Source organism: Candoia aspera, chromosome 4 (assembly GCF_035149785.1).
Source record: "Candoia aspera isolate rCanAsp1 chromosome 4, rCanAsp1.hap2, whole genome shotgun sequence".
NCBI lineage: Eukaryota > Metazoa > Chordata > Lepidosauria > Squamata > Boidae > Candoia > Candoia aspera.
Window position 1 is genome coordinate 34,562,814 of NC_086156.1, and position 21,952 is coordinate 34,584,765.

The 21,952-nt window shown below is 38.3% G+C and overlaps 1 protein-coding gene across 2 annotated transcripts in view; it reads right to left on the reverse strand.

Moving 5' to 3' along the window:
• SKAP2 (src kinase associated phosphoprotein 2) overlaps positions 1-21,267 on the reverse strand; it is a 118,885-nt gene extending 97,618 nt beyond the window's left edge. For both annotated transcript variants that reach the window (XM_063303795.1, XM_063303794.1), the window contains exons 1-3: positions 21,118-21,267; positions 13,942-14,047; positions 9,598-9,623 (exon numbers count right to left, since the gene is read on the reverse strand). In XM_063303795.1, coding sequence (XP_063159865.1) covers positions 9,598-9,623; positions 13,942-14,047; positions 21,118-21,169 — 184 coding nt within the window. In that variant the 5' untranslated portion in view covers positions 21,170-21,267. The remainder of the gene's footprint in view (positions 1-9,597; positions 9,624-13,941; positions 14,048-21,117) is intronic.
• Between the last annotated feature and the right edge of the window lie 685 nt (positions 21,268-21,952).

Genomic DNA, 21,952 nt, shown 5'->3' on the forward strand with positions numbered 1-21,952 from the left:
TTTCAGTGTCATACAGCAAACAGTCCTGGATCCTACGAAAAGCCCCAAACCGTCTCCCTGGTTTTACTGTGTTCAGTGGGTCTCACTTTCAACGTTCTTGGTAAATTCAGGAAATAAAAATTCCTACTCAAATACACCCCCAAAAAGTCCTTTCCAAAAGACTGTAGAGAGAGTAGAGCTCTCTTGACCAGTGTGGAATAGAGTAAAGGGGTGAGGGGAGGAAAGAGAGAATTGGAAACATTTGTTGAACTTCCTTAAATTGACTTATGTAAAGGTCCAAGTCAATGTGATCACTTCTTTGAAACTTCTCTCTTGAAAAATATTTCTTCTATTTGTACTTTATGTTGGTCGTTCTTTTTCTTTCTATGTTTAATTTAAAGAGTTTACTTCTTACTTTTAAAAGTGATACCATTTTGCTATTTTTTAACTTTCTTATTTCATTTATCTTTATAGCTCTTCTAGAGCTCTGTATGATTAAAAAAACAAGAAGATTTAAGATGACTTTCTTAAAGCAGATACTGCATCCATTGTCTCATGCTTCCATCCATTTTCTTTGGCAGCAGCTACACTTTGGAACTCACTGCCTCCAGATAGTTGAGTGATTCAGTGCTTCCCTTCTTTGGAAAACACTGCAAGATAACAGTTTTCCCAGACCTTGTCTAATTTGCTAAAGTTTTAGCTTAACAACTCTTATTTCCTTATGCCTTATTTCCTCTTCCTTCCCTTCTTTGAAACATGTTAACTTCTATTGTCAGCTTGAGGGCACAGCTGTGTCTCAGGTAATTGTATTCTTTGCTTTTTTAAGCATTTTAGAAATATTACATAAAAATTTTAAACATCACCTGCTGTTGCAGCTCAGTATCATCTATCATCTAGAAAGAGATCTTCAGTAAATAACTTATAACATGATCAGCAGGAGAACCTCAGACACTGTGAGTTCCTACCTTTGTGACCAACCAGTCCACATTTTTTCCTATCATTTGCATCCTCTGCATATTTTATGACCTCTCTTATTCCTGGAAAAACTTTAGAGGCATGGCCAGCAGACTTTCTGCCACTCATTTTTAATGTTTTTTGTCATCAGTACAGGACAGGGTTGGCTCTTCATTTGGGGACCCTTGGCAATAAGTCCTTCAAGAGTATTCTGCACTACAGGACCAAAAAAGTTTATCTGTCTGGGATAGCAGCATCCCAAGAAACTGTGGTAGCTCTAGAAGCAATAATGGATAGCTGTGTGTGGCCACCTGTTTAACTTTCTACCATGCCCCCAAACGATGCCCATTTGGAAGCAATGCAATAAATGTAAAAAGTGGTGAGATCTGGCCACCTGGTGCTGCTTGGAGTGCTCAGCCAAAAAAATTAATTAAACGAATCTCAGGGTAGGCATCAGGTACTGGCCCTGCCAGGGCGCCGGAGACCTGGCATTTGCTCAAAGATACACGTTTCCAATTTTGGCCAGGGTGTAGAAAAAGAAAATCCCTTTCAGGAGGATTAAATACTTGCATCATTCTGCTTTATAAGCATGAGTTATAAATGTTCTGTTTTATAACCTGGGGTGCTCAGTGACCACAAGTCCATAAGTAAACACTACAGCCATTGCATGTGGTTTCACTTACAGCATTCAGCTTCTGTTAAAATTGGGGAGGGGGAGTTTGAAACCTGTGAAACCATAAGTGCTTGGAAGTATGTGGCAGGGTCCCAGACATTTATATTTAGAGTGGTCAGAGAACAGGTTTTAATTCCATATACAGCTCCCCAACAATACCCTTAACTAACAGGATCAGAACAAGTGGTGAAAACTAAGAGAAGGCTTGTTCTGTATTTATCAAAGAAGACTTCTTTTTCAGAAACAGTGGGTTTTCTTAGCTCACTGAGTTGGAAATATATGTCTTTTTCCTGTCCAATATTCCTAGGAGGTTGTCATCTTAAATCCAGAGTGGTCTTTGTTTCAGAAACTTGGATCAAGCCATGATGCCTACACAGAAGCTTCATATTTAGTGGAAGGATGGCTCTAAATGTCACATGTTGGGAAGCAAAAGTAGCAGAGGACGGAGGAATTTGGATGACCAGAGTGTGAAAGAATGTGGGGCTAGATGTTCCTTTGGATGTTGCATACAAATTTCTAGAGGGTTTGTTGGGGGGAGGGGTAATTATTTCACTGCATTTAGATCCAGGTGGACCACAGGGGCTACACATAACATTTTGGGAGAGGGAAAGGTCACAATGGTTGATCAATAATCCAAAGTAGGAGGGGGGCTATTAAACGCATGTGGACAGAACAAGGTTTTTCTGTTTTATTCCTTCTGAGGGAAGCATTTCCAGGTTGACTGGGGGTTATTTCCTTTATAGCCGTATTAAGTTCATTTTACAGCCTGTGCCATGAAATGTTGAGAAACCATGCAGCCAGTTTGCAGCTGTTTTGGCTGTGTTTGGTAGGTGATTCTACATATGAGTGTCACAGGTCTCATTGATTTATTTTATCAGACTGTGAGTTTATTTAGCAATTTAATTGTAATTATGCTATTTTAAATGCAGATATTATCTAATTCTGATTTTTATCATAAACGTAATTCCTAATACTGCTGGGGAAAAATTATATTCAAAGTTTCACCCTAAATATAGCATTAAGTAGACTACTTCCTCTTCAGAGATTTAGACTATGGTATGCTCTAACCACCTCAAACATGCAGTAAAAAATACTCTAAGAACCAAAGAACCAAATGCAACAAATGCATTTCATTTCAACTGATCCCAAGTTTACTAACTCTTTAAAACCCAATTTTGCACATTTTTTCAAAAGTTCTGACTAGTCTATCAATTTTCAAAGGGCGCTGTATTTGAAGCTATGAATGCTTTCATTCGTTTGGTCAGTGGGATCATTGTCAAGCAACCTGAAATGCAACATTTAATCTAACTTTATATCTGGAAGAGGAACAGAAATCAGTGAAGAAAAATGTTCATTCACTATCTATGTAAGAGAACTCAAAGGAACAATGACCATCAGGTAAGTTTATGCAAAGAATTTGTAGGCTAACTGAAAGCACTACAGCCTAATCACACATCTAAAAGCAAGGCATGTTCAAATGAAATGTCTACAGACTCATTAGCAGGCAGCCATTCTGTTATAATCATGCATAATGCCGGTAGTGCCTTGAGCCTGTGCCAATGACAACAGCATAAATTTTGCATCTCATTTCTGCAGTCATAAAATTAATGATCAGTTTAAAAATAGTTCTTTATAAAAAGTTGTTCTACAAAGAAAAGGCACACGTGTGTTCCTACAATATAGCCAAGAGGATAATTAAGAGGCTAATGCTCATTAAGATATCTTCCCCCAGAACATTTTGATTTATCCGAGAATTTTTTGTTATAAGTTTCATTAATTAAACACAGTTAATGGTTACTGGAAAAATATACACTGCTCCTACATTTTTTCTTCTGCAATTTGATCTCTTATGTTCTGATAGCAGTATATTTTGAGTCCCTTGCATAGTGACTGACCTTCCTTTATTAAACAACACTTTTTCATTTATAGTATATATTTACTGATTGATCCAACAGATGATGGTATTGCTCTAATACGGGAAGCTAGATATATAAATCCATTATGAATGGAACTTACTCCTTAATTTGCACTTATCACAATAAAGATTTCAGACTGATTTTGTATCAACTGATTGTCAAGGAATTTTTGCCTTCTGCATGAAAAATCTCCCTCTACCAATTAATTTGTAATCAAAAGTACTGCCAATATTTACCTTTTGCCAAAAAAAAAACTGCAAGAAAACATTCATGAACATATACTTCAATCATTAAATTACAAAAAAAAACCTGTTGGTGCTTCTGATGCACAAATCCTTATGCACGCACAAACATTCCACTCTAATGCCAAACTTTGGATGTGTTTGAACTATGGCCTCCAGAATTGATAGTCAGCAATACATGTTGCAGTTTCAGGAACTGGTCTAGATGACAAGAAGATATGGATAAACCTTATTTGGACTCCAAGATCAGGACATCTTATGCCCTCTTATGGAAATTACTGAGATAAAAACTTAGCAACTGTATTAGTGATGGTGGCATTCCAATCTGAAGTTGGAAACAAATTCCCTTTCCCTCATTACAAATTTGAATTAATTGGGAGAAAGGAGAAGTGTACTTGCATGTATATTATCATAGAATGGACAATGAAAAAGCACATGAGTTAGGATCTCAGATTCACACTGACCAAAGGGCAGCATCTCTCAGTGAATGGAATTCTATTGTACCCTAAGACAACATAAGGTATAAGCCTGCTGAAACTGAATATTAAAATAATGCATATATGGCCAAGGCCTGTTTGCTCATTTATTTACTTATTGCTATGCCATGTTCCATTGGAAAGAAGGTACTCCTTCAAAAGAACATTTCTGTGCTATTAAAACAATTCAGTGCTGAGCATGTCCTAATGTATAACACAGGTACAATTCCTGATTTTAATTTTTTAAATTTTGTATTATTTTTATACAAATAACGATATACCTTTATAGTCTATAACCCTCCACTCTGCTTGCTTCTTAGCAGCATACAGTATGCTTCTTAGCAGCATACACTGCATGAATTTTCATTCCAGTTTTGAATTCAAGTATTAATTTTCTTTGTTCCCATCTGGTTTTGTCATTTCTGCCATCTTTATTCTTTGCTTTTTGTTGTTGCCTTGTTTTTAAATGTTTTTAACAATTTGTAAGTCATCCAAAGTTGCTGAGTCAGGAAGCTACTTTTCAGGCAGCAGCTCTGATCATATAAGAACGTATGGAAATACCTTAACTTATTGTCCTATAAGAAGAGTGAGAAAAGATGTTTATAACTGCAGTGAAATTGGCACTTTCTCAAGTAGAAAAGTTTAACAGAAAAAAAAATGTAATGTATTTTCTACAAAAACCTTTTGACTTACATTCTGTTGCACATTTAAACTACTGTTTTTCACAAGTTTGCTCCTCTTAGCATACTTTGAATTTATACCTGGAGTCAGAACTAGATAGGCAAACATAAGAAATGATCAGTGCAAAAGCAGTTAAGAAGAAAATGTGTTTATACTGGAGGACAGTCCTGAAGTGAACATTTTAATATATATATATATATATATATATATGTTCGTGTTTTCTCTCCCTCTCCCTCTCGCCCTCTATCTCTCTGTCTCCCTTTTCCACTCGTGTGCCTTTTATCTACTTTTGAGGCTGGCTGTGGACGATGGCAATTAGATGGCAATGGAAGGCTATTACTGAGTAGATTAGGAAAACAGAACCTAGGGCCTTAGATTGTCTACAGCCTCCCAAGTCCAGAGAGTGGCCATAAAGCTCTCCCAAAACTTGCTTCTTATAATTTTAATACAACAGAAGGGAGCATATTAAACACATGTGAGTAACTAGGTAACTATATTTAATTTAATTCTAATTCAATTAAATCCAATTGGAGTTTTGGCCCATCTGGTCCAATTCTGTCTCTTGGTCCTGCCTACTATTCGGAGTGTGGCCCATATACCATTCAAGAGTCAAATGAAGCCCTAAAGTAAAACAAACAAACAAACCCTGTGCTTTTCTCCATAATATAAAGGACATTGCATCTACTTCACCAACAAGCAACTTTCACATAAGCTAACCTGGAGAGAGAATCTAGGTATAATAATAATAATAATAGTCTGCCAGACAGTTTAGACCAATGGTTCTCACCCTCAGCAACGTTAAGATATGGGGACTTCAACTTCTCTGAGTTGAAGTCCACACAACTTAAAGTTGCTAAGGTTGTGAAACACTGGTTTAGACTAACATGAGGCAGAGATTCTGGGACCTGTAGTCTAATTCATCTGGAGGCACCAAGTTAACAATACTGAAGTTAAGATTGAGAGTTCATAGCAGGATGAGGAAATTTAAGCACAGATTTTAACTATACAAATCTAAAATATCAATGATTATATTAGGGTATGGAGGAGCCAAGGGTGAACCCATCTGAAACATTCACTTATGTCATTTCCTGAATTTTCAAGTGTTGAAGGCTAAATGTTGAGGGAAGTTTACAAAGCTAATAAAGAGAAAGTAAGACAGTCTTAAACCTACCAACTTCACTGCTGTGCATTTCTATATCACAGAAGATTTACTGCTATCAGAGGACTTAAGCTTTCCTACAGACCATTTTAAAAGGATTTTAACACAAAGCAGTTTCCAAAGCAACAAGTTGAAAATAAGATATACTCTTCAACATGAAAAGTTTTTTAAAAACCCACAAGGTTAAATATAAGTGAACATATGTCTAACGAGCAAGAAAATCTTCAGGCCAAACTAGAGGACATGCAGGGGGCAAGTTAACAGCCTCCAAATGGCTACAGAGCAGAAAGCCATGAATTTTATTGGAGCAGTAGCAGACGGGGGTTAGATTTCATCCTTCTAGAATACACACACACACACAGGCAACTATAGGCATGGTTGTAAGTGTGTGTGTGTGTGCATGTGTGCATATATATATACACACACACACATACACACACACAGAGTATCAAGTACCTTTAGCATATTTAACTATGGTCAACAAAACAAACTTGAGTATTACCTGGCTTAGGTTTTAAGACAGGAGTTTTGAAAGCATGTTGCAGACACCCTCACAAAACTGTTCCCATGGTGGGTGTAGCCAGTCACAAAACATCCATCTAGTAGAATATAAATAAAGCACTGCTGGTTGCCGCCCACCATCTTATACTCAAAAAAATCCCTCTGAGATTTATCTGGAGAAGTACAGGTTCTACAGGCTTGAATCTGCAGCATAAATACTAGATTCATTTTTTTATTAAGGGGGGGGAAAAAAACCTTAAATTAAGTGGGGCAAGATACTTGGTGGGCACCAAATAATGTGTTAGTAGGTACACCATTGTCCTTGAAAACCATACTGAGGACCCAGAGTCTAAAATATCCAAGCACACAACTACAAAGAATGATGCACAGGACACATAAGTGGCAAAGCACCTGACTTGCATACTAGCAGCAAGAGTAATAGATACAGGAAACAGGATGACAATACAATCGTGTGCTGCAATGAATTCATGCACTCCCGGTATATAAATGATGTATTCCTTTCAGTATGTCAGGAACATCTCCAACTTCCATAGGCTTAACAGCTTTCTCACAGGAAACAATAAGGATATGCATGCACAAGGTTTTATGAATAAGCCCACCTATTTTATTATTTATTTTATTTTATTTTATCAAATTTATCACCGCCCATCTCCCCACAAAGGAGGGACTCTGGGCGGTTAATTAAACTATCTGTTTAGAATCAAAATTGTTAGATCCATGCTTGAAGGAATGCTTTTATGTAGATGTACTTTGAGGTGTTATAGCATATCAGAAAGCCAATCTGATGCTTAAGTATATATAACCAGGCAGTCTTTTTAATACTACCCTTTCTCCAATTCAATGAGATGCGAGCATGAAAGTCAGGGTCCTTCCCATTCCCATGATCACACTATCGCAGCAAACTACTGAAAAAGAGAAGCCCAATGTCCTTTAAAAAAAAGAAGAAAGGAAAAACTGATATCTAAGTCTTTATTTTGCTTAAAAAAACAGAAAAAATTCCAACCACAAACACTTTAAAAAAGTGGGAGGGATTCAAACGAGGGGTCTTCAAAATATTTCAACTTTGAAATGTTTTGAGCGTGAAATGCTGAAAATGAAATCTGTTCTATATTTAACAGAAGTATTCCAAGCTCAAAATGTCCCCATTCTGAGTTCAAAAAGTTTATTTCAAAGTCAGGGTAGGAAAATGTAAGCTTGAAACATTTCCTTCTGGTCAAAACCATATCAGGATACTTTCCAGCAAAGTTGGGACATGTTCTGAGTTCAAACCATTTTGCACACCCCTAAGTCTAACTCTATTGCCTCTAGTGATACCATCTTATTGTCATGCCCTCATGGTTCCTGGCAGTCAAAAATATTTGTAAAAAAAATTTTGTTACCAGCACCTCCCTAGCCTACCTGTATAGGGCAATCTGACTCCTGTATATGGGAATTCTCCTTCGTTTGGGATCTATTTGTGGAATGGCTTTAGACAAATGTTAATTAACCTTTATTTTTTAATCACTACCTGAAAAATTTAAAATCCGAATTTTATTACGTAAGAAAATTAGGAAGCTTTTCTCCTTTTGCATCTAAATCCAACTGTCAATGCAGTTCTAGAAACACTCCACACCATGAACTGGAGGTAATTTTGAAAGTGAACACATGAATGCCAAAAACAATTGAGCAGACTTGTTTTTTGAGAGATGGGCTGCTACATGCTAACATCACTGGCAGCTGAACTTTATTTGTAAGCCATCCTGAAAATATCCTCTTTGAAGGCAGGCCCATAAACTTTGACATAAAATGAAATAAATAAATGTTACTCTCTCTGGCTTTTACCCTACTGGTAGGAGGGGGCGAACCTACTGTAGTTCCACAGATGCTGGCTTGACCTCATGCTGTGACCCTTATACCAGCATTCACAGGCTGCAGGTCATGACCTCATGAATTAGCATCATGAAAATAAGGGCCATTTCAGGTTCAGCTTCAAAACAGGCCACTGTATCAGGCTATTTTTAATTAGATTATAAGGTCTGTTTCAATAAATCCATTAGAAGATAACATGCAAACCACATTTTGGCTTCCCATTATTTCAGTTATTGTTCTGAAACTCTAAACTATGAAAATAAAAGCACAATGTCTGCAAACGCAGATACCAAGCTGTTAGCAAGCTTTTCTGGGGGAAAAATATTCATGGTATTTGCTACAGTTCTTCTGCTATTTGAGCTATTATACTTAGCTCATTTATATTTTGGACATATACATATTATGCTGACTCTTCCATTTAGTCTGTTTTTTCAACTTAGTCATAGGCCCAAAAATACATGAGATGAGGAAAAAGGAAAAATACATCTTCCAGATAAAACATAATTTTAAGATAAAAGGATGAAACTAAAATTCCCATCCGGGAACTTTTCCCATCTTTTGCTGGGGCAAAATTTGACTTTGATCTTGAAAGCAGCTATATGTCCTGGAAAGTCCACTGATAGAAGTACAACATCCCTGCTTCTAATATCTCCGTAAAAGGGGCAGTTTCGTGACTTAAGGATTCTACTGCATTTGACCAGCAAAAGAGTAATCAGTTGTTATACGAGACTCCTTTGAATTTTCCTTTCCAAGACAGCAGTAAGTGCAGCATCATAGCAAGCAAAGTGAAGAATATTTTAAACACTTTCATTTAATTTAGAATTCACATTAGAAAGCGTTTTTAAGCCACTGTCAATGCCAATAGCCAGTGATTTCATTTGCAGTGCTTTTTTTCCTCCCAAGTTTTAGTTCTTGGATAGCATGCCTTTTTGTTTTATGAAAGCAGCAAAAGATATATTTTTTAAAAAAGGAAATGGAAAGCTTTCCATTTTTTCCTCCAGCAGGGGGAGCCAGCATACTCAGCCACGCTGTATGTGCCCAGTTTGAATTTTCAGGAGGTGACTGAATGCACTTAAGATCAGTTTGGAAGCTCAGCAATAATAAAAAAATATTTAAGCCACATGCAAATGAAAACGCATACTCTTACCTCTTTCAGGAAATTCTTGTGGGTAGCTGCAGGAAAGGAAGAGGGGGTGGGAAAAGAGAATACGGTAAGTGTTTGCAAGACTTAAGGACACTGCATATTTTTTCAAGTTAACAAAAAAGATAACCCTCAACTAACCACTGGAAGGCACTTTGAGTAACACTACCACAGAAATCCATCTAAGTTTCGAAGATGCCTTTCATGTGGTTAATAGTTGCACATTTGTAATGAACACATAATGACTCTATTATATTAGGATGCCCCTAAGCTCCAACTGGAAATATCAATATATTAACATGGAAAACAGAAAAGTCTTTTCATTACAACTCTGAAAAATGCACACTATGGATAGGAAAGATTAGGTAATGCTTTTGATAAGCCCAAAAACAAAGAAAGCAATTAAGTTAAAATCTGACAACTGTATCCTGTAGGACAACACAAAGATACACCTGTAAGAATGTTGCTGAATACAATGTAAGATAGACAAGGAAGCCCAAAATAGCCAGAACCATTCCTAACTCAGCACGACCCGTGACCCTGCATTGATAGGGGGATATTATTTCCTGGCGTTCAGTGTTTCCTGCCCTGATATTATAATGATAATGATAATAACAAGTATATTGTTTTTTATTACTGTTTTCCTACCTGTTTTCTTGTTTTAATATATTATACGGGCCTAGAGATGCTCATTCCATTGCAGCAGCTTATAAATTAATTAACTAAATAAATAAAAGCCATGAACAGTGTCCATACATACAACCCAGATAGAAGAGCAAAGGCTAACACTTTCATTGTGCTAAAGCAGTGTTTCTCAACCTTGGCAACTTGAAGACGTGGGGACTCCAACTCCCAGAATTCCCCAGCCAGCTGGGGAATTCTGGGAGTTGGAGTCCCCACGTCTTCAAGTTCCCAAGGTTGAGAAACACTGTGCTAAAGCATCTCTGGGCAAGAACCTGATCCTGTCATTACCATAAGCAAGCAACATCACCAAACACATAACTATTCTAGTATTATTTGGTGCATTTTGTTATTTTGTTTGTTATTTCTCAAGACTGGCTCTGGCCTTAAAACTCCTCACAGAATAAGCAATTAGGACTTGTTTTATCAGTGCTAAATGATATAGTGGTAGTTGCAAATTATCCAATGTAAGCACTTTTCTTGATGGGTAAGGAAGTTTTTTCTGGCAAAAAGCCCAACTATCAGTGACAAATCATATCCATCACGGCAGCAACCTCTACATATTGCCTATCTGTTTTGTCACTTCTCCAGACTATCACAACTGCAACCACGGTCACACAGATATAATACTGTAAGCAAGTTTGACATGGATGAACCATATCTCACAAGAACAGCAAGACATAAAGGTTTTCAGCACACAGCAAGTTTCTTTCTGAAGTATAAAGTCCAGAGAAATATCACTCTGTTCTTTTGCAATGCCTCACTTTGCAAGAAATAATGGCTCATGCTAAGATTTCTCTGATTAGGTGGATAGCCACCCTAGAATGGATCTAGCAAGAGTTTCAGCATTTCTAATTTCTGAGGAGGAAAGCACCATTTCAACAATTCCAGGTATACTGAATGCTTCTGGAAACATGCTTCTGGACTGAATTACAGAACATTGCTCTTTGATTACTCCTTTAGAAACCTGCAGTGTTAAGAATGTCTGAAGTTAGCTTTCTGACATCTAGTGTAGGCCACCATTGCATCACTTTATTCCAACGAAACTCATGAACCATTCACAAACTGCCAGGACAACTGCGGCCAATTCACCCATGAACTCCAAGCAAAACAGAAAAAAAAAAAAGCCAATGGGCAGAAATGTAATGCTCCAATCAGCCTGTCAAGCCCTGCAAGGCTAGCAAACTCAGGACACAAGAACTTCCCAAATTTCTGGAAAGATCCTTATTGTTAACAGGGTAATGTAACAGAATCTTGAAAGCCTGCTCAAGCAATTTTCCAGGTCAACTTATACTAGCAGAATTATTCTTGAGTCTTTTTCTCATACTTCCTCATCTTCAAAGAGCTGAGATGTGTCTTTTGCAATGGTCTTGTTTCCTCCCCGTGTTTCCAGAGCCTGCTAGACACTCCATCATATACTCATATGGAAAATGGACAGAAAGAATTAAAGTCCTTTCTTTTGTGCAAGTAGCTTCCATAGACATAGCTTCTAAATTCATTATTAATTGTATCACTAGATAATTGCTGAACATTTTTGCATGACCTCTGTAAACATTTCTTAATGAGTTTTTTAGACATTACACCAATTGTCCATGTTTAATTGGAAGAGGAAAAGACTATATTTTTCATTCCACCCATTTTTTTTCAAAAAAACTGCTTTTTAAAGCATTCTGAGAAGGGAGATAGGAAGTATATAGTTAGCAACAAAATTTTAAAAGTTAACTTTACATGTTCACAAAATGACACTGGCACAGAAGTAAGAAAAGGGGCAAAAGATTGCACATCTTACAACCAATTACATTTTTACGAGTCTGCAACACATACTTATAAGTCTGGAATGCATACGTACAATAATAACAGAAGCAAGTAAGCATTCTCCAGCACCAATTATGATTTCCTTTCAGCTGAAAATTTGAGAAAGGGCCTAAGTCGAAAACAAATGTGCAGTCAATCAATAAACTAAACCAAAGGTGGTCCAAGCAAGATCAGTAGAACTAATTTAAATATTGACCAAAAGCATTAGAATGCTAAATCAAAGAAGTTGCAAGGCTTGACCTACTTCTACATGTCCTCAGACTCTGTCAAAACCCTGTGTATGAGATCAGTTCAGACTTCTAGTAAGAGTTATGTTTCCCTTCTCCATAGTCTACTGCTTGGGAGAGTGAAAAGTGGAATCGAAGACAGAAAAAAGGAGATGTTGGAGAAGGGATGAATGTCCCCACCCACTCTGTTTCCATCCACTCCTTACTTTAGCCACCACCAGGGGTCCCCAGCATGGCCCTGAACACCAGAAAGGTTACCTACCCTTGGCCTTAACAAAATATCACCCAATGAAGTAGATCCCTCTGCTTCTAGTTCTGGAAGCATTTGCTTCTGTTTTAGATTAGCCACAATTTCCCATCTATACAAATATACTAAACTATCTTGATTTTGAAACAAGTCAACCCCAAAAAACATCAGGTTTTTTTTTTAACTTTAGATGAAAAGGTAAGCAGTGACTAACTAGAAATGAATAGAAGTACAGGCAGTCCTCAACTTACAACAGCAATTGGGACCAGGGTTGCCATTGCCAAACAATGCAGTCGTAAAGCGCGACATCACGTGACTGCATCGCTTAGCAATGGCAATCCAGGCAGTCCCTATTGCTGTCGTAACTCAGCGCAGATCGTTAAGCAGGAAGCAGTTGGAGTCCCAGGTAAGGAGTGCAGGGGTGCCACATGGGGGTGGGGGAGGCCCTGGGAGGCCTGGTGCAGGCCATGCATGAGTTGGGGGTGGGGGCTGCTGCAGAGCAGTGCAAGTTCAGGAAGGGCGGGGGGAAGGAGGGTGCAGTGCATGCAAGCAAAGGGGGGAAAGGGGCGTGGTGCGAGCAAAGGGGGAAAGAGATCATGGCGGATGTAAGCAAAGGGAGGGAAGGGGATGTAGTGTGTGCAAGCGAAGAGGGAAGGAGGTCATGGTGCATGTAGGGGAATAGGGTAAGGAGGGAGAACGTGAAAACGAAGGGACGAAGGAAGGCACAGTGCATGTGAGCAAAGGGGGGAAGGAGGGTGCAGTGCATGCGAGCAAGAGAAGAAAGCAGGGGGTGCAAGCGACTTACCCGAGCAACTTTGACCTTCCCTGCCGGCTTCCTTATTGACTTTGTTTGTGAGAAGCTGGCAGGGAAGGTCGCAAATGGCGATGACATGACTGTCGGATACTGCAATCGGTCATAAATGCAAGCTGGTTGCCAAGCGCCCGAATTTTGTTCACGTGACCACAGGGCCACTACAACAGCCGGAACTTTGAGGACTGGTCATAAGTCCCTTCATTCAGTGCCACTGTAACTTCGAACAGTCACTGAACGAATGGACGTTATGCAAGGACCACCTGGAGCTATATTCCTCCTTCTGGCTATTCCAGAAGAGCAGGGTGATGACAGGAGCTTCAGCTTCCCATGTCTCCTTTGTTTGGAATACTAAATGGAATATGATGGTATATAAAACTGATTAAATAAATAATAATTGATGCTAAATTGGAGCCTTTATTTATTCAAATGACTTTGAGTGTTATCCATTTTCAGCTTGTTTTCTTATCAATAAAGGGGAAATAATAATGACAGCCTATTCCACAGATTTGTTGCAAACTTATTCACTTTCTACACGAAATGTAATTCGTATATACCTAATTACTTACTTGGACCTGATGTCTTTTATCTTCTTAACCAGAGCATCCCTCTTTTCCTTTGCTCTTTTAGATAAATTTTCACCTTTTAGGATATCTGATATAAATGTGTCAACATCTAAATCATGAAAGAATAAAGGGAGAGAGATGAGTCAAAGAAGAAATGCTAATTTTCAGAAGATAAATACCTCTATTATAGCTTTTTTCATAAAGCAATAATAGCCAAACTATCTAATGGAGTTACTTTATCAGTTCCAGGCATAATATAATTGAAAGATATTTCAAACTGTAAATTGAATAGATTTGTTCAGTGCTCTGCTTATGCTTAGCACAGCAAATGCTGTTTTGACATTTGCCATCATTAAATGAACAAAAACCTAACAAGTTTTTATAAACTGTCAAAATGTGTAAAATATACATGCCCCCCATCACTTGAAGAATAAAAACTAGAAGACAATAAACTGCTTCAACATATATATGATTGTCACAGAATCAAACTTCATTTGGCACTTTTATTAACAGAAGCCCGTTTTTAAAAGTGACTGCCAGCTTATGATTTCTTTGTCCATGCTGATGCTGATCCATCCTGGAAGCCTGTGTGTAAAAGCTGAACACTGAATGGTCAGTAAATCTCAAAGATAGCCACAGAATCACTTTGTGGACAGAAGAACTGCTAATATAATATGTATGCCAGTGTTTCTCAACCTTGGCAGCTTGAAGATGTGTGGACTTCAACTCCCAGAAGTCTTGCTGGCTGGGGAATTCTGGGAGTTGAAGTACACACATCTTCAAGCTGCCAAGGTTGAGAAACATTGATGTATGCTAGAACAACATAATATCTATGATAAAATGAAGAGAACAAGTAAGTTTCAGTATAAAACTATCACTAAAACACAGCAATAAAGTCATATAAACATATCTCACCGCTTCCATTTTTATATTTCCTCTGATGTCCTTCTGATGCAGATCTTTACCTTGATACAGATTATTTTAATCTGGATTTAATCCCAGTGGTCAACTCTGAATGTAGAAGGATGTACTATTAAAAGGAAATTCTCTATAATGCAACTTGGAGAAACCATTGGCTGGATTCCATGGCCATTGCATTAAGCCATGGTTATTTCTAACTACAGTTAGTTAAATACAGAGTTGGCTGTTCACACATCATGCTGAGCCATCGTTTACCAATCCCTATAAGTGCATTCATGCAACATGCTTAACCAAAGAAACCATACTATGACTTTGATGTATGAACTCAGTCATTGGTTCAGATGTTCATGTTTGTGTATGTGTGTTTTAAGCTAAGCAAAGTAAAGTTTGGTTTAGTAGCAGGTTTGCCCATAAATAGTAGGGACGCGGTGGCGCTGCGGGTTAAACCGCTGAGCTGTCGATCGGAAGGTCGGCGGTTCGAAACCGCGAGGCGGGGTGAGCTCCCGTTGCTCGTCCCAGCTCCTGCTCACCTAGCAGTTCGAAAACATGCAAATGTGAATAGATCAATAGGTACCGCTTCGGCGGGAAGGTAACGGCGTTCCGAGTCGTCATGCTGGCCACATGACCCGGAAGTGTCTATGACAACGCCGGCTCCAAGGCTTAGAAACGGAGATGAGCACCGCCCCCTAGAGTCGGACACGACTGGACTTTACGTCAAGGGAAACCTTTACCTTTACCTTACCTTGCCCATAAATAGTCAGTAAAACATTTTATATTTATAGACCATATACTATATTATGAACATCAGGTTTTGGAGAGCAAATGATGAGGAGGAGCTGGCCTATTTGTTCTCTAAAAGCATATGCCTGGTCATGTTACAGATAGGATGCTGGACTATCCTTTTGGTCTCACCCAGGACTGCTTTTCTTATCTTACAAAGTTCAATTCGCATCAGAACTAGCTATGCAATCTAGTTGTTCAGTTGACTGAAGAATAGATTTTCTGCCCATAATGAGGCAATTATTCACTTAATGGCAGGCTGAAATTAGACAGGCCAGTTGTTATAAACAACCACATTCACTGCATGGTTGGGCTAATGCCTAATTTGTGAGTTAGCACAGAGGACTTATATTTCAACCATTTTCATGAACAGAGATTGTCACAGCCCAATGGAATATGAGTGGAAACAGCCAAGTATTAAGTTTTACATAAAAGATCAGATAGAAAATCTGCAATGCATAATCTTAAGATACTAAGATACTATAAATACATTAACAAAATATTGATGAATGGGAGCACTGATGCCTAGGCAACAAAAAGATAAATTTCCAAACATAAATAAAAGTTTCTAAAAATTCCTTCTTTATATAAGTTTCCTCTCAAAACAGAGAACCAAATAACTAGGAATAAACTCTGTGGAATTTACTACATAATTGTGGTTTTCGGTTGACAGAGTTACTTAACAGTTTGGTCTAACACAGGTGTGTATATTTTGGCTTGGATCCAACAGTGTCATTCTTCTATTTCATCAGCAGAAACTGACTCTTAATGACCCTCCTCTACCTCAATGCACCCATACCTCAAGCCTACTGAAAAGGATTGGGAGATGGATGGAAGGAAGGAAGGAAGGAAGGAAGGAAGGAAGGAAGGAAGGAAGGAAGGAAGGAAGGAAGGAAGGAAGGACAAAATGGGATTGAAGAAGAACTAAGTACTTTTTCCCAAGATGTTAGGATGAGTCATGTTGCGTTTTAAGCAACAAAAATACCATTTACTTCCTTTCATTCCAAAGTCTCTGAATGACTGAATGAAAAACCAACAAAAACACAAGACAGCTAGGCTCAATATTAATTTAAAAAGAAACCAAAAGAGCAGCAAGTGTATAAAAATAGTATATCCCTTTTTTTTAAATTCCTGATATGGCACTCACTCTCAGCCTTATAGAAAAAAACAGAGACTCTGTTTCTAATATTACAGGCCATTTCAAAAATGTCAGTGGATCCCCTTTCACTTCTTTAACTTCAATGTATCTCTTCTCATTTCAATACTCTTTGAGAGATAGTAATTGCAAAGGTAATCAGCTTAAATGATATTCACATAATGATTATGTCTTACTCAGTTATCCAGAATTCTTTTTTAATGAACATTCATTTCAGTAATGTTCAGACTGGAAACGAAACACTATAAAAAGTAAGATCTTTATGTCTGAAAACTAAATGTAGAAAATATCAAATTCTATCCTGGATAGCTTGCATTAATGGAGCATAGTCAAGGGAAATAAAGGAGAGTGACTACTATTCTTTTCATCCTGGCAGCTAAACAGTTTTATGGGCTCAAATAGATAATCTATATTCATGACGCACAGTCATGAAAGTTAAATTAAGAATTAACTCCTAAATAAAGAGTTAAGGATGAGTTTGCATGGAAAACAGGAGAACCTGAGAATGCTTACCGTTAGCTAATGTCTCAGAACTTGTATATTACATTTCAAGAAATTCTTGTAAACACCAAATGTTTCTACACAAATAATTCAAAAGAAGAGCTTCAGACCTCACACAGATAAAGAACTTTTCTGCTCTTCATTAAAGCATGCATGTCATTTATCAGATAGGCTTCTGCATGAGCATGCAAAGATGCCACTGCTTTAAGAGTTGCATTAAAGATGTGCTATTGTGATTATTCAGTTAATTAAAGCAGTGGCACACTTTTTCACACACATGGAAAAGACGTACTTACACAAGGTCCAAAATATTTTTTCCAAATTATGTTCAGAGCATGCACAGCTATCTTAAAAACACTTAAGTAAGATCCATTTAGACCAACTATGGCATTCTCAAATACTGTCATTTTATATGGGGACTACTGGTGGGGCTCACTGAAAGCATTTGGAGCAGTTTTGCAAAAGGAAATAGTAGCAGTAATCATTCTGTTGCCTGGAACACCCTCTTGGAAGTGTCACCAGTCTTCTAGACTAAAAACAGTAATCTTTCATTCCATTGGATAATCAGGAGAAAGAGGTCTAAATAGTACAGGTGAACTGAGTTGCCTGAACTAATATTCCAGACAAACCAAGATTTTCCAAAATCTTGACTAATTTTTCTTTGATTGCAACTACTGTATTCCGTTTTACCTTATAACGAGAGAATAACCAGATTCACACTTACTGCTAAACTGTAATGCAGTTTGCTTTTAGCATAAAGTGATGAGTGAACCACTGTTAGAGTTTTGTGCAAACCAGATCAATACCAAGTGTTCATCAAACTAGAGTTAAAAACTTTTGGCTGAACATTATGCATGAATAGAACCAATGTCTTCAAATGTCAACATTCCAACTGCTTTTGTGTAAGCAATGTGCTTTTGGTACCCATCCTATGCTATAACTTTTGCTAGGATTTCATTTACCCTTCCCTTTGTACCCTTTTTCTGTTCAATTTTTTCAGCGTCAGTCAGTTTCCATAAATGCACATCTAGCACAATACTGATAATAAATGTGCAAGGGCAGGGGGGCAGAGGGACATCTGGAGAAAACAGGTCTGTAACTGGCCTACCATTTGGAAAGAGCATGACCTACAAAAATTACTCCGGCAACAAACATTTGTATCTGAAGGCTGATTTCAATCATTTATTATGAAGATTTTTTAGCTTGTTTTTAACTTCTGATTTATCAAGGAAAAACTAATTCGTTCATTTCTCCTTACGCCTCTGGCCAGTTAGTCATATTAATAAGACCACAGTCAGTAGCAATACACAGAAAGGCCAGAAGGGGTGCCCATGACTTTAGTACTATGCTCCTTTTGTCCTTTGCAGCCAAAGTCCATACATCTGTATATTTTGATCAGTGTTTCTCAACCTCGGCAATTTTAAGATGTGTGGACTTCAACTCCCAGAACTTCCCATGCTGGCTGGTGATTTCTGGGAGCTGAAGTCCACACATCTTAAAGTTGCCAAGGTTGAGAAACACTGATTTAAACTATCTCAGCCTGAAATTAACAGTCAGAAAATGTAATACTCTACCCAGAAAAAGCTAGGCAGTTAATGAAAACAACCGCTCCTCTAAGACCTATCATACTGTGTGATTTTATATGTACTATACACACAAACATACAAAGTTAAACTTATTCCCTGGCAAGTAGATAGATTACAACCATATGGTATCAAAATGAGCAAGCTCTCTTTTGATACAGGGTGGGTTCACATATCCAACTAAAACATAATATGCTTAGTTTGGAATTATTGCACAAAACCAAAAATTCTAGTTTGTAGGCCATGGTTAATAGGATGGCTTGTTGTAGGAATTTAGCCAATTTTGGTTTATTCAATAAATCACGACTAAACAAGTCACAATCACAACAGGTAGCAGTACCTGGCTGACCTCTGTTAATCTCAAAAAGCTTAGCAGGGTCAGGCATGGTTAGTTCCTGGATAGGAGACCTCCAAGACTGTAAGCTAGATTGGAAAATCAAAAATATTCTGGAAAAAGGCAATAGCAAACCACTTCCTTCTGGTTGCTGAGAAAAAGATACAGACATGCCCATGTAGACAAGAGGAGCTGAACTTAACAGACTTGCACACTTCAGAAATGATTAAAAACGAGAAGTGCCACAGATCCCACAGAAACACAATGTCTCTCTGCTATTCATTACAACAGCCCAATGTTTTCATGTCTGGAAATAAGGTGCCACTGCTTTAAGAGTTACTTGTTAGCAACAGCAACATTTGTTTCAGGCTGGCTCAGAAGCCTGAAAAAAGTCAGGCTGCCTTTATGACTAGGTGCAGTGTTTGCCTGAGATCCAAAAGTACTTCTTCAGAATAATTTTTGAAGCACAGTGTAACCCTTGTGTTTATCTGGCGTAACAGAGTATGCAAATTAGGTTTATTTTTATTGGCACCTAAGAAGGCATTCTTGAAAAGCTGACATAGTCACATCTTGCCAGAGCTATAAACACTTTTTTAAAAATATATTCAAGCAGTCTTTCAACCTACAGAATAACTGTTGACTGAGATGTAGTTGATCAAGACTTATTTGGCATTTAATAGTTTTTTAATGGAACTACAGCTTCAGAGTTCATGTTTGAGTTGCTACCGTATTTCTAACTACTGCTGTGGGCACACACACATCCAACTCATTCACTGGTTATTTGACATATTTAATGTAGTTAGTTCTTGGTTATGACAATTCATGTAATCTATTAATATTTAAACAAAGTGTTTACAGGCCCATATATATTTGAAAGCAAAAAACTTCAATGTAATGGATTTTTGGGGGCGAGTTGAGCTATTTACTGAGTAATACTATACATGTCCACTTAGAGGAAGAGCCCACTGACTTTAGAAGGGTGCATTTCCTTAAACATACATAGAGAATTTCAGCCAAACATATGATAGAAATTTAGTGCTGGCATAAATACAAAATGGGATCACCAATAGAAAGGGGATTTAGCTTCACTTGAAAGCATATAGCTGACAAAAGGAAATATATTAAAAAAAACAAAACTGGAAGGCTTTCAGTCTGTGTATAATGTCCAACACAGGAAATACAACACAGAACAATCTATTTTAAGATGTATGAAAATGTAAGCAAATATGTAAATGTCAAAGGCTTCTCTTTTTTTGGCTGAAACAAAGCCCCAATTCTATACTTTAGATATTGTTACAAGAAAAAAAAAAGAATCCAGGTGGGCTTGTCCAAGCATTGTGAGGCTACTAAAGTACCTCTCTAAGTTCTTCTTAGCCAAACTCCTTACATTTACAGTATCAGCACTTAGAATATGCAAATTCATTTTTCAAGTTAAGGTAAAAACTTGGAGAGTGTTATCTTCAAAATAGGAGAGCAAGTGTGTAAATGCAGCTTTTCAGAAGAATCCTGTTGTCAAGTCTTCCCTAGTCCAAGTCGGGGAAGGGTTTTCTTATCCAAAGATTTAAAAAAACGAAAAGCTGGACATCAGCCCATCCTCCTGCTTCGCGTCCCAGCTGCTCCTCTAAGCAAAGTTCCTTGATGACCCTCTTACGGAGCCCCCTTCTATTTATTATTACACTTGGAAAAGAAATTTCTCAAGTTTATATCTTCAGCTTCCCTTCCAAAAAATCAGCCAGCTTCAATCAGTCCCACCCCACAAGTCACTTCTCCACTTCATGTCAGATCTACCCTCCCTCTTCCTTCCTTACTCTCCTGTAGCCACACCACACTTCCTCTAACAAAGCGATCCCTAGCCTCGCCACCGCTTGCAGCGATTCCCTCCCAGCCGCGCAGGGCACGTTCACCTGCAAGGAAGTTACTGATCTCCTCGGGGATGGCGGACAAGCCCTGCATCATGACCCAGGTGGTAACCCCTTCCTCAGCAATGGCAGGGAAAAAATATAACCACACCCCTTTCCCGGCTCCGGGAAGTTAGTTAACAAACCTAGAGGGCGGGGCTACCCTACCAATATAGTCGTGGCCCCGCCTATTAAGTAGTACTGCGCATGTGCCCTCAGCGCGGAATAGCGCTTATGTTTCTGCAAACGTTCGCATTTCTATGGTTACAGGCTTCGGGCAGCGAAGGGCCGCAGCACGTGACTCCCAGTTTTGCATTCTCTCCATATTTAGTGAGGGCGTCCCACTTCTTAGATTTGACTTGATTTAAAGTTCTGTTCCACCATCAAAAATGGCCTTAAAGTCCACGGCAGCTTCAGACCTCGGGGTTTTCTATTGGACAGAACGATTCGAATAGGAACACGCAAGAGGCTTCTTTGATTGGCTGAATTACGTTTTCTCCGTTTTACTTCTGCACTGTCTTGATTCCGATTTGCGGTGTTTTATTCCGATCCCGCGACCTGGGATTCCAAGTTTTGACAATCGGAAATTGATCCTGGCTGCAGTAGTATGCCTATTTACCTTGGAATGACTCCTCTGGGGGCCAGCGGGATTTCCTTTTGAGTGGGCTTGTATAAGAACGTAAGAATGTTCTATTCGCCTGTACAATGTTCTGTGTCTGGAATAAATCGGAAAAAGGAATCCGCTTGTGGAGAAGCAGCAGCCAAGGCAGGCTCTCCCGAGAAGTCTTTTTCAGTTTTGTTTTGCTTTCAAGCAACAATTTTGCCTTCACACCTTCTTACG